This window comes from Styela clava, chromosome 2 (assembly GCF_964204865.1).
Source record: "Styela clava chromosome 2, kaStyClav1.hap1.2, whole genome shotgun sequence".
Taxonomy (NCBI): domain Eukaryota; kingdom Metazoa; phylum Chordata; class Ascidiacea; order Stolidobranchia; family Styelidae; genus Styela; species Styela clava.
Genome location: NC_135251.1, coordinates 20,848,460 through 20,860,565, shown reverse-complemented (window position 1 = coordinate 20,860,565; position 12,106 = coordinate 20,848,460). Strand labels below are relative to the sequence as shown.

At 33.5% G+C, this 12,106-nt stretch overlaps 1 protein-coding gene across 1 annotated transcript; it reads right to left on the bottom strand.

Moving 5' to 3' along the window:
- Positions 1-470: 470 nt before the first annotated feature.
- Positions 471-10,290, bottom strand: LOC120336548 (serine/threonine-protein phosphatase 2A 65 kDa regulatory subunit A beta isoform-like). Its single transcript, XM_039404245.2, has 10 exons — positions 10,040-10,290; positions 8,753-8,866; positions 7,499-7,653; positions 6,807-6,933; positions 5,409-5,523; positions 4,744-4,910; positions 3,679-3,993; positions 2,776-2,943; positions 1,465-1,713; positions 471-1,228 (listed from the first exon to the last, which is right to left on the bottom strand). The coding sequence occupies exons 1-10, from the start codon at positions 10,223-10,225 to the stop codon at positions 1,061-1,063; spliced, it is 1,764 nt and encodes a 587-aa protein (XP_039260179.1). The 5' UTR covers positions 10,226-10,290; the 3' UTR covers positions 471-1,060.
- Positions 10,291-12,106: the final 1,816 nt, after the last annotated feature.

Below are 12,106 nucleotides of genomic sequence, written 5' to 3'. Positions count from 1 at the left end.
GATTCTAGCGCTGGATGGATTCAATGGCATTGGGGTTTCTCTTAGAGTAAAATCACCAACATGTTTCTAAAATAAAACGTCCCAGGACTGCTCTCCAACGCCACCACGTCGTAAATTATCTTCCAAATGACGACGAACAGGCGGACAGACTTTGCTATCTAAACAAGCCTCGTGCCAGTCTGGAAGGCATGGCGTTTTCGTTAACCGTTCAATATCGTTAACATCAAGCTTACAGCGAACTTTTTAATTCTACCACAGGCAAATTTTCTGGGAATCTTTTCACCTTCTAATTTCGAGGTGTTTCACGATGAACAGGTCTCTCCTTTACGTCTAAGATATGTCCATAACCAGCATATATTCTAAACGGAGGGTATCTGTTGAGCGAATTTGAGCAACTCAGTCATGTATGTTAACTTGATGCAGACACTGCCGATTACTACCAGACTCTAGCCAATGAGGGAACGATTCGCTTACAGTACTGTATAAATTTATCTAGTAATATCATCAGAAAGACACACAGAGACCTTACGTTCACATAAACAAAGCCAATAATAATACAAGGAACATGAAGCGCCTCTGATGGAAATTACAAATCAAAAGCCTTATTAGGAATTACAACATGCCAGATTAAAATATACAAATTCATTGATAGCTCCTCGCTTGGTGCCGTGAATCAATGCAGAATCCCGTTTGTTATGTTCAACATTTGAATATGAACAATGAATTACCATATGTTCATAAACTCAAACTTATGGAATATATCTTATTATGATATGCTTTTTTCCGGTTAATTTGGTGTCGAACGTTCTTATAATTACGACCATAGAGAAATGATTCTTGGTGACTGAAATCTTCCCACAAGATAATAAATTTATACAAAAAAAAAAATTGATGGCGACATTCCGCCGACTGTAATATTATAAAATACAGGAAGGAGGAACCAGGAACGGTAACAGATCAAGTTTGCTTTATCCATGTTTCATGTTCGAATCGAACATAATCGTTTTTTCTTTACAGCCGGGTATAATTTGTAATGTGCAAGATAATTGGCTGGAGAAAACTAGGCCAGAATTTGAAGAGCTTGTTGTGAAAAGAACTGAACGTCGACATCGGCATCATGTGATAATCGTTGCAAGGTCGGTTTGACCTCCGAGCTTACACTGGTTCCATCCAGAAGTAATCCAATCTTTCCCAAACTCTTGGCAACATTGAATCTCACATTTGCAACCTGAAATGTTTACATTTGTTTTTACACATTCGCGCATATTGCCTAATGCCTACCCAATTTAGTATACACTGGGTGGTGGAATTGGAAGTCTTGATGTAACCTGTTATGCCAAAACAGTTGTCTATATCTTTTCAAAAATGTAGCAAACTACAGAATGGTAAATTGCTAACCTTTGTAATCTATTTTGTGAAGAACATTTTAAATTCATATTTTTAATATCAAAACATAAAACAAACCTCATCATTTGCCATTCTTAGAACAGTCGGTAATACCAGTCTTGTGATATGATCAGGACCTAGCGCTGAAGACAATTCATTGATACAGAATAAGGTTGTCATTCTTCGCAAGTAATTTTGGTCCTGGGATAGGTTGATGACTTTTGTCATGATGGATTCTTCTGCCCATTCCGGACCAAAAAACTCAACAATTTTACGCAAGTTGACTGTTGCAGCATCACGAATGGCATACACATGATCGACAAGCCACTGTTAAAAACAAAGAATAAAAGAGATTAAAATATGTAGGCTATGCCAGGTTTATTCTTTGCATCCAGTAAAAAATAACATACAAAATTGACAAAAAATAAAATTAAACACACACACGCGAGGAACCAAGATTGGTTATCGATCATCGACACCCAAGGTTCAACATCTAATTAAATTAAGGTACACCTGATTACATGTCCCTCAAAACCGGTCCAGTGAGATGGTTTTAAAACTGAAGTGGTCTCAAGAGGCCAGCCAATTAGGGGTTCTAAACATTTTGACCCATCAACATTTTGAACCAGCCGTTTCTGCCCACAAAGGATCAAGTGATTTAATATTTCGTTAGTTTGGTCATTATCATTATTTCAAAAAGTATTATGTTGTTACAACTAACGAGAGTGTATGCCAACAAAAAAGCTCTAACGCAGGGGTTCCCAAGCTTTTTTCAGGACGACCCCAAAGACAACTTTCAAGTGTCAAGTGTCAATTTTCATGAAACTTTAAAGCTTATTTCACTAGACTTTTGAGTTTGGTCATGTGGTGGTATTAAGTAAAATAAGCTAAAACTCAACAGTGATGTCACAATAAACACCTACATTTTGAATAACAAAAGCATAGAGTGATGCCTATGGGCCTGTTTTACATTAAGCCATGGTACAAACTGCTAAATTTAACATGGTTTGTCAAATCTTAGATGAGTTGTACATCCATCCTCTACCATACCTCAGCGACCCCACTGACCCCATGACCTGGTTGTGACCCTACCTATTTATCACTCCGACCCAACTTGCGGTCGTTTGCCTTAATTATCACCATAGACGTCAAGTAATTTCCTTAAACAACAAGTCACTTTTTACTGCTATAAAATCTATGTTTCAATTATGTTTAACTATGTTTATCTTTAAGTATTATTGTAATAAACTTTTGATACTCATTTTCTATTGCATCACGCATCCAGTCAGTCTGGACCGGAGTGTAGGATTCGAAAGTCTGTATACCGATACAACTTGAACAAATATTTTGTAACTTAGGAAATGAAGTGACCACTCTATCACAACTTACTTGCAAGCATATGGTACTCAGTCTTTTATCAAAAAACTGTTGACCAAGTTGAGTGGCGAGTAGAGGCATGTGCTCGATGATCGCAAGACGTACTCTCCATTTGCTATCTTCTGCCAACTCGACAATAGCTGGAAGCAATGACTGAGACAATTGATCGATCCCGATAACCTAGTAAATATGGAATCGTAAAATTTTTAAATTGAAAGTGAAGAAAAATTGGGAATGGTATTTTGAATCAAATATGAATGCCTCATGTATGTAATTAAAAAAATTCTATTCTGTTAAAAAAACTTCCAGAAATTGCATAACCAAAATCATAGTTTTCAATGTAAAATTCAATCTTTAGAATGATGCCTACTATTTATTTTTCCCTCATTGAAGAATTGCAATATGTAAAGAGCATATGGATAATATCATTTCATTATTAGTAAAATGTGTCAAACCTCTGAAGCCAAATGGAAGAGGTATGGGGAAACTTTACAGAAGGGAATTTTCAAAGAATTGTTTACTATGAGATGATACATAGAAGAAATTGAAAGCAATAATACAGAATAGTTAAAACCACGTCATTTTGAAAGATTTTATGTTTCTGGTGACAAAAAATTTAATTGTGATTTTTGTCCTGCCAAGAGATACCAAAAGCTTAAAAAGACAAAATTTTCGAATGAAACTATTCTCAAAGTATTCTCTATTAAATGAAGAATTTGAAACATCAAATAAATAATCCTGATCGTACTTGCATATTTAATTCGTTTCAGACATTTCTGTTTTAATTTAAAAAAGCAAATTTAAAAAAAAAAGGATATAAAATGCTTTCTTTATTCACTCCGAAGGATCTTAAAATAGTAAAAATATGAAAATAAAATAAACAACCCTTTGCACAAAACACAACTGAACCCCTACCTCATTGACACAATCCAAGTTCGATATGATATTCAATCTAACATCAGGGCACTCATCTTTCAACTGCGACAGGAACAGCGGCAGTAGATGTTCGATGGTGGCATCCTTGCCAACGATAGGTGACAGACCCATGATGACTGAGGCCAAAGCAGATTTAACATGTTGGTTAGAGTCGACCACTAGTTCCTTGACATGTGGAAGAATATTCTGCATAATAGCAGTCTCGCGACTATCAGCTGGTAGTTGATCACAGAAATCTTTTACTTTGTGAGCAACTGCAGCTCGTACTTCAGCCTCAACATCTCTCAACAGAGACTGCGAAAAAAGATTGAATACTAAATAACAGAATGCAATGGAATAGAATACTTACTGAAAGCCACAGTATTTGCCTAAAGCAGGGGTGGGCATGGGTAATTACTTTTCTAAGTGGGCCAGATTCACATAATAGACTTGGTTTACTTGGTCAGAGGCGCAAAATTATGATTTATGAATAAAAAACAGTTCACTTACAACAGCTAGGTTAACGTTTATACAATAATGAGAAGTACAATGCAACAAATTGGGGTCATCATGATGTTATTTTCATCGATATTATCAACAGAAACTTATATCCATAAAAACTATAGTCATAATTTCAGTAGACTCAAGTGGGCGGATGAAACAATCCGGTCTTTGGGCAGTAATTTGCCCACCCCTGGCCAAAAGCATACAGCAGAACTTTCATGATATGTGGCCCTATTCCGAAGAAGACTCTCAACTTGCGAGGCTTCCTGGTCTTCTATAAAAATACCAAGTTTTGCCTTTAACATCTTTTCATCAGTTATTTTCACGTTTCCATCAGTTATGTTTATTAAAAGAAGCCAATAAATGAAAGTAAATAGATAAATCCATCATAGTCAAAGAATAGAACAAATCACAGTTAATTTACTTTAGATTAGTGCAGTGATGTGACGAGTGGTACCTGTTGAAGGTCTTTGATTAAAGTCCCATGGGCCCATAGCAGGTCCGCAGCGCAGTTTGAGAAACTCTGACCTAAAGTGAAATATGAAAAAAGAAGTAACTTACCTGGAAAGCTGGTACAAGATGATCTTTGGTGAGATTTGGACCAATAGCTTTCTGCAGAAGAGTGAATTTATCAGCAAGAACATATCGTACCCTCCATGATTTGTCAGTTGCCGCTTCTTTGATGGTATTCAACAAATATTTTTCACACTCTTGTTCATTAAGTAACTCTGAATAATAGAAAAACATATTGGAGAAAACATTTTTTTTTTATAAAATTCCCAATATTATATTATAAATGAAATCCTCTACAAAATTAGGTAAAAGATGTTACCGTGCTCTGAGCAATTAATTGTGGTCATATAAAGGTGTATTAAAAGCAGACATAATGTCTAATCGCAACGCAAGAGAGGAACATAAAACCTATATATGCGTATTATATATGAACACTGAAAATTTCACACCGATTTATGTGCTAAATTAAGGAGAAATACTGTATTGAAAACCAACTTTCTAGCAAAATTTTGATTGTAACAATTTCATGAACACCCTGTATATTACCAATATATTATTGTCGAAATTTTATTTTCTGTGAAACAACTGTAATATTTTCTCGATATATTTGCAGAACGGATTATCTAACTGTTTTCAAAGGCGAAAGCTATATTCTATTCAACAAAACTTGAAATCATGAATATTATTCCAGTACACAACAGTGAAAAAATTACCTGCAGTTGCAACACATCCATCAACTGAAAGTAATCTCACAGAATCTTGTTCGTCATTAGCTAAATTGTGCAACATTGGAATAATTTCAGAAATAACATTATCCTTCTCAACAACCTGAAATTGATAAAATTTGTTTAAAATGTCAGCATAAAATATCATAAAATATTTTACTGAGCAATCTCGTTTTGTCAAGTTGAATCATTAACTCACTGATTCCATTCATTAACATTAGCTATTATCAATACTAGCTTTATATAAATTTTATTAATTTATGGTAATTAAAATTTATTAAAATTTTTTTTTGCCGTCGCTTGTAATTTCAAAATTTTTTGTGGAAACTCCATTACCAATAATGTTTGAGAAGGGGAAAATGAAGGAGAGGTATACTGTATACAAAGCTATACAAAAAGATATTGTTTTTGCTATATTTTTTGCTACTCGAAAAATCTCCCGAAGAAGAAACTCTATCTTAAGATTATGTTTGAAAAAGAGAATATGATACAGTAATATACGAAGTCTAACGACAACAAATGACAATATTATAAATTTATTCCATAAACTTTTCAAAAAAATTGTAAAGTGTTTTCATTCTGTTCTCACTGAAAAATTATTACGGTGGTCTAATTTGAGTTTCATCATATCTCATATCTTATCTAATCTAAAACATATCTGTAAATGGCAATCAAATTTCTTTCAATGTTTTGATAAACCAATTTGCAATGAAAAATTTTAGTATTACAAGACTAATATTAATTTTACAATGAATGTCTATATTGCTATATCTATAGTATATTGCACCATATCATGTCACCTTTATTTTGGTATGCTACTATTCAGGACTAAAATAGACTTTAGTAATGATTAACCAGTTTCACTCATTGTTGCTATGTGGGAGACGGTGATGACGTAACAAGCAAACAAAACAAATAAAAAAATTAATGGTATTGATACAAATTGCAATGGTAGATTTTAATTTTCTGTGCAATGATAATTAGGATATGCATATTTCGATACTTAAAAACATATTCTCATATCCAACAATAAAATTTTCTACAGGGATATTTCTTACAAAAAATATTAGATAGAAAATACTGTTAAATTTTGGACCTGGAAAAAATATTATGAAAAGATGTAAAGGTTCAATAATAGGTTATTACTATCGTAGCCTCATATGTTCAAAATGTACGTCAAATTTGTAGCATGAATGTACAAAAGGAATGAATATTTCAATACAGTCATATTCGATGTAGGAAACTCTCCCTTTAAAAGAGTTACATTTGACTGGCAGAAAAAAAATTGTTCAATTTAATATAAGACTAAATAAAATATCTTGGTAGATATTGATTTTCTTATACATTTGGTATACAATTTTGCAAACTGAAAAGTCCACGACTTACTTTTGCAAATTCACCCAGTTTAGAAGCCGCTGCACGCCGAACCATTGGTGTATCATCTCCACACAGATTTCGGAATAATGTTCGCAGTTCTTGTTTTACAGTCGATGATACTCGAGAATAAGAAACGCTGCCAAATAAAAAAAAACATTGCTTGACTTGAGAAATTTACTGATGTTTTTGAAATTGAGTAAAAGTTTGAAATTTAACAGACAATATTTAATCCAGTCCAGTATTTCTAAATTTTCTTAATGAATATAGCGAATAATATACATCAATATTATACAAAAAACACCTTGAAGTCGAGAAAGTACAGTATATTAATTCACTTCATTAATGAACACCAATCCTTGTCCTTTTTATTTAATACATATATTATGTCTACAACAACCCAAAATCTAAATCATTGAATCAAACCAGTAATTAAAACCAATTACCTGAGAAATCGATACTAAATACCTAACATAAGAAAATCTTCACACATTCTCAATTAATTTTTAGACCTATTATCACCTATCTCAGCATGTTTCAAACTGGGCCCTCAGTATTTTTATAGAAGAGGAGTGGACATAAATGGGCCACAAATCATGAAAATGAGAACCACTGAATTGCGGATGCCTGAATTAAATAAAACTCCACAAAATGTCCCAAAAAAAAAAAACTAAAAAAAATTCAACCTCATCAAAAATACCAACCTGAAAAGTCCACATGATGATGTTCTTGATGTGAACCAATCTCCAGTTGCCAATCTTTTTATGAGAGGAACCAAGTGAGTCTCCAGATCTGCAGGTGAATGATCATTTGCTACGGTTCGTAAAGATTCCACTGCTTTGTCTCTAACGACGGTTTCCTGGTAAATAAAATTAAGATATGATGTCTTTTTTATCCTGGGTTGGGAAGCCGATAAAACGGCTTAATCATATGGAGCACCACGGCCTCTTGTCCAGTTACCAGTCCATGTCAGGTATGGGATTAGTCGACCGGTTATTCGTACCAGATGCGTGGACTAGATAAACATGCATGGACAAGTTGATAAGGACAGGGTATTAATTAATACTAGAAAGAGGAAAAAATAGTGATAGTGATGAGTGATAAAATGCAAATTTTTTACTGTTATTTTCAGTTTCAAGAGATAAAGTACCATGTGTGTGCTATGTAGAACGCCTGGTTCATTTACTGAACAAAATAGTATGAAGACTAAATTCATAGCTTTTAAATAATATGAATTGGAATTTCGTTCAATTGTAATTGTGTTGGCGTTCTTTAATTCAAGTTAGTGTATCTTGGGGTTGAAATATGCTTATATCCTGAAAAAAAACTTTCATTTATGCCTCTGAACCTGAGGGACACTGATTATTATTATTTTCTGTCAGTCCGGATGGCAATTATATCCAGAATTAATGATTAGTTTAAACACCGATTATACTGATTGAGCAATATTACGGTAATCAATAAAAGAAAAACTAAAAATTATATGAAATCCCAGAAAATTATTTGCAATCGAAGATATTAGACTTTGATCATACCATGTATGTAATGACTAACAAGTCATTCAATACCCATACTACACAAGAAAAATAAGAGGTGTAAACAAAACAATTTTAACATTAGCTCTTATGGGGAATGATATACTCATTGGAAAACAACACCAATAAAAGTCTTATTTGAAAACATTCATTGGAAAACTTGGCCATGTTTATTGTTTTGAAAAATACAAAGTTAATAACAAGAACTAAACAAATTTTGTATCAAAAAAAAAACACCCATGTTTACGATGAACAATAACCTCAAAACTACAAAAGTGCAAATTTATGTTCCGTTGGCGGCACCTTTTCCATAGGAGCTAATGTTAAAACCGTTTTGTTTATGAATCTTTCTTTTCCGTGTGATATTTTAAATGACTTAATTAAGTCTTTTAGTATTATTGATGAAAGACAGCAAAAAGTTACCTCCACTGTCGCCAAACTCTCTAATGGTGGTAACAAGCAATGCGCAAAAGCATTTCCACCAACCAATGGTGTGAATGAACCAAGTTGCTCAGCGAGCGCAAGAAGAACTTCATCCTGTAATGAGGTAATATAATTTAAACATCAGAAAATCAAAACTATCAGCAATAACACAATTTCTTGGTTGCTTTAACATAAAATTAAACTACTTAAAAAAACGATCATTTTCACATAGCATTTATTTTACCAAGAATTAACTCAAGGTGAGACAGCTACACTTGTATACTATCAGCGAGTTTTTGAAATTGTGTCATGGCTTTACATAGCCAAATTGATGTTGCCAAGTTTTTACGCTTTGATACTACCCACAATCCCACATATACAATTACTGTACTATTTAGCAACCCTCCAATACCAAATGCAAAATAAACGCTAAAAAATACTAGAAAATAAAATCAATAACTTACAGGTTTTTTGTTGTAAAAAGAAGCAACCCAAAAAGATTTTAAGGCGACTCAGTTTTGGGAAACACATACTGGTAGGTTGGGAAACACTGTTTAAGGTACCAGTAATTATGCCGAGTGTGAATCTCATTAAGCGCTAAATATCAATATCCTTTATTCCATAAAATTTCTAATTAAATTGAATGAGAATACAATTTTGTATTACCATTTCATAATATTGTATTATTTGTATATCATATACTGATATACGTTCAACCTGACCAGAAAACGTTACAAGTTTGGTATGTCAGTGCACGCTTTCTATACCATAATAGATGGAGTTGGAGTCAGAGCTATCAGGAATTTCAGTGGCTCCAGCTCCAAACTATCTAATTATTTTAAAATCCAATACTAATCTACAAATTTTAAGTCGCGTTTGTATTATGACTATGTAAAAGTTTGAAGTTTACTTGTTTAGTTTTGAGCTTTTGACCCTATCACATAACTGCATAATTGAGCTGATGTTTTATGGTGAAAGATATACCAAAAAATCTCAATGGCTATGAAGTTACGTGAAAGAATATGAAACTCCAAGCGCTGAACCCATACCAGCCAATTATGTCAGAGTTTTGTGTGTAGAAAGCATTTGGGCATTTATACAGTAAAATGCGTTCCTACTTACAAATTTTCTGCTTACGAAAAGGCTTCCGAACAAAATAATTTCGCAAGGAGAGTTTCTACTTTTCTAATTTTGAAAAATGAATTATTAATATAAAAATCATTAATAATACCTTGATATTAATTTTAAGATGAAAATCTATAACAAACTAATAAAAAAAATTCCAACCTCATCACACATAGAATCAGTTAAAAAAGGAATTAGCTCCGATCTAGTCCGTTCAACTCCCAATGCCAGAGCAATTGTTGACAACTTTCTCATGCTGTTTAACTGAAGTTGAACATCTTCATTTCTTAATTCATCAATTAAAACTGCTATAGGATAAAGTGAGTCATCCCCTGCTTCGTCAACCATTTTTTAGTTTTGTGTATTAATTTTTAAGTCAAATAGAATAATAAGCCAGCTAGTCAATATTCTAAAAATCAGTATAAGTATCAGTAAAAATTAAAATTTGAGATAAGATAAGATAAATATGAAACAAACCTTTATTAAAGGTAAGAATAGGAATAGTATATACCGAGAGAAGTAAACGAAGGTTATTTATCATATTTATAAATTATAACTACTGAACTATGTATACATTAAGTATATAATATACAGATAGGGTGGCTTACCCACTTTGCGGCCATGACCTATCTGCGACCATCAACTTCATCGATTAAATTAATGCCGAAAAAATTAACGAAACGCGCCGATATTTCTCACGCGTTATCGTCCACTTATCCCTCGTAGCTCTACGAAATTACACTAAAATGCGGCCACAAATAAAAAAGTTATGACCGAAAACCTGACCGAAGAAAAAAAACGGACCATTTTACCATGTCGCCAACTACCCATTGTTCTTTCAAAAAAGCTTGAAAATCCATACAAATATAAGAGATAAAGAGATGAAACTTGGCAGGTGGGTAGAGTTGTGTTTCTTTTACCCATCTTTAAAGTTTCGCGTTTCTATCTTCAAAGGAGGGGGAGTAGGGGGGTGCGCATTTCCAATACGTCAATAATATCTTTGTCAACTAATTTGCGACCACCGTGTTTTTGTCTGTTTGATTGCTGTGATGCGGTGCTTTGTTTATAATTTGAAGAATTTTGTTTGAAATAATCGTGTTCTTAAAATATATGACGGTCAGAAATGCAATTAGAAGCCCATTTTTTCACGCATGGCTGCGTATGCCCTAGTCTCGACGCAGCAGAAACGATGTTCAAGGCTTGAAATCCGTGGTCGCACACTGGTCGTTCGGTCGCAAATACGTCTTCAGAGTGTCGTACTTTGGTGGTTTGTATAGCTTTAACCCCTGGTCGTAGAAAGTTAATTCAGCGTGTAGAATAAATGCCAATGCACCTACGGTGAAAAAATTAACGGGTTAGAAATATTGGTTTTTGTTTTATAGCGGTTTGAATGAAATCGTCCGCAGACTGGCTACACCACCCTACACCCTGTTAATCTGTAAATGTCAATTCTAAAATAACAGGTTATTGTAATCGAGTAAATAGCTTAGAATAAAGTTAATAGTTATAACAGCTAACAGATTAAAGTGATCTGACATTCTAGAATAACATTTTCAAATTTGAAATATCAAACATATTCTAAATGGGCTTGGAGTTTAACAATGATCACATACAGTTTTAGATGTCAAAGTATATTCTATGAGTCGTTTTGGCTGTTTGGAGAAGTCAGACGGTTAAGATATGGGGACAATGGTTAACTGGTTCTCTATTTTCACAGCTTATAGAAATTGAAAGAAGACATTTTTGCTGTAGTGCAGTAGTGTTAGACTTCAATTGGTTGACTGGGGTCTCCCGAAGTATACACCCACAAGCAGACAAGTACTTCTACAGTTCTAGTTGGCCTGACTCCACAAGCAGGACAAGTGGTTGTGCCACGCCAATTAGAAGAACTTACGGCGTTTAGTAAACATGCGCCCCAAAATCATTATTCTAAGCCCACTAGAAGTACCGGTACTTGAGAGTGCGTACTTCAGGAGACCCTTCGATTGTTTCTAAAATTATAATTTTGAATATAAATAAACTACTGAAATACTGCGAATTGTTAGAAAAATTTGATTCAATTTGGACATAACTACTTAAATTCTTAGCATAAATTCTTAATCAGACTGAAAATAAAATTGTTACTTGAAACAGAAGATTATCAATAAACTCATAAAAAAACATTATTATTACCGGTATTCAATATCTTCATATGAAATTGTGTATACAATATAAAATAGTTTGAAAATA

Excerpts from the sequence above, each read along its gene's own strand:
- LOC120336548 (XM_039404245.2), bottom strand. The coding sequence starts at position 10,225 with ATGGTTGACGAAGCAGGGGATGACTCACTTTATCCTATAGCAGTTTTA. Across the intron at positions 7,654-8,752 it reads AGAGTTTGGCGACAGTGGAG|GAAACCGTCGTTAGAGACAA; the intron begins GTAACTTTTTGC and ends TTTATTTACCAG. Across the intron at positions 5,524-6,806 it reads AACTGGGTGAATTTGCAAAA|GTTGTTGAGAAGGATAATGT; the intron begins GTAAGTCGTGGA and ends TATCAATTTCAG.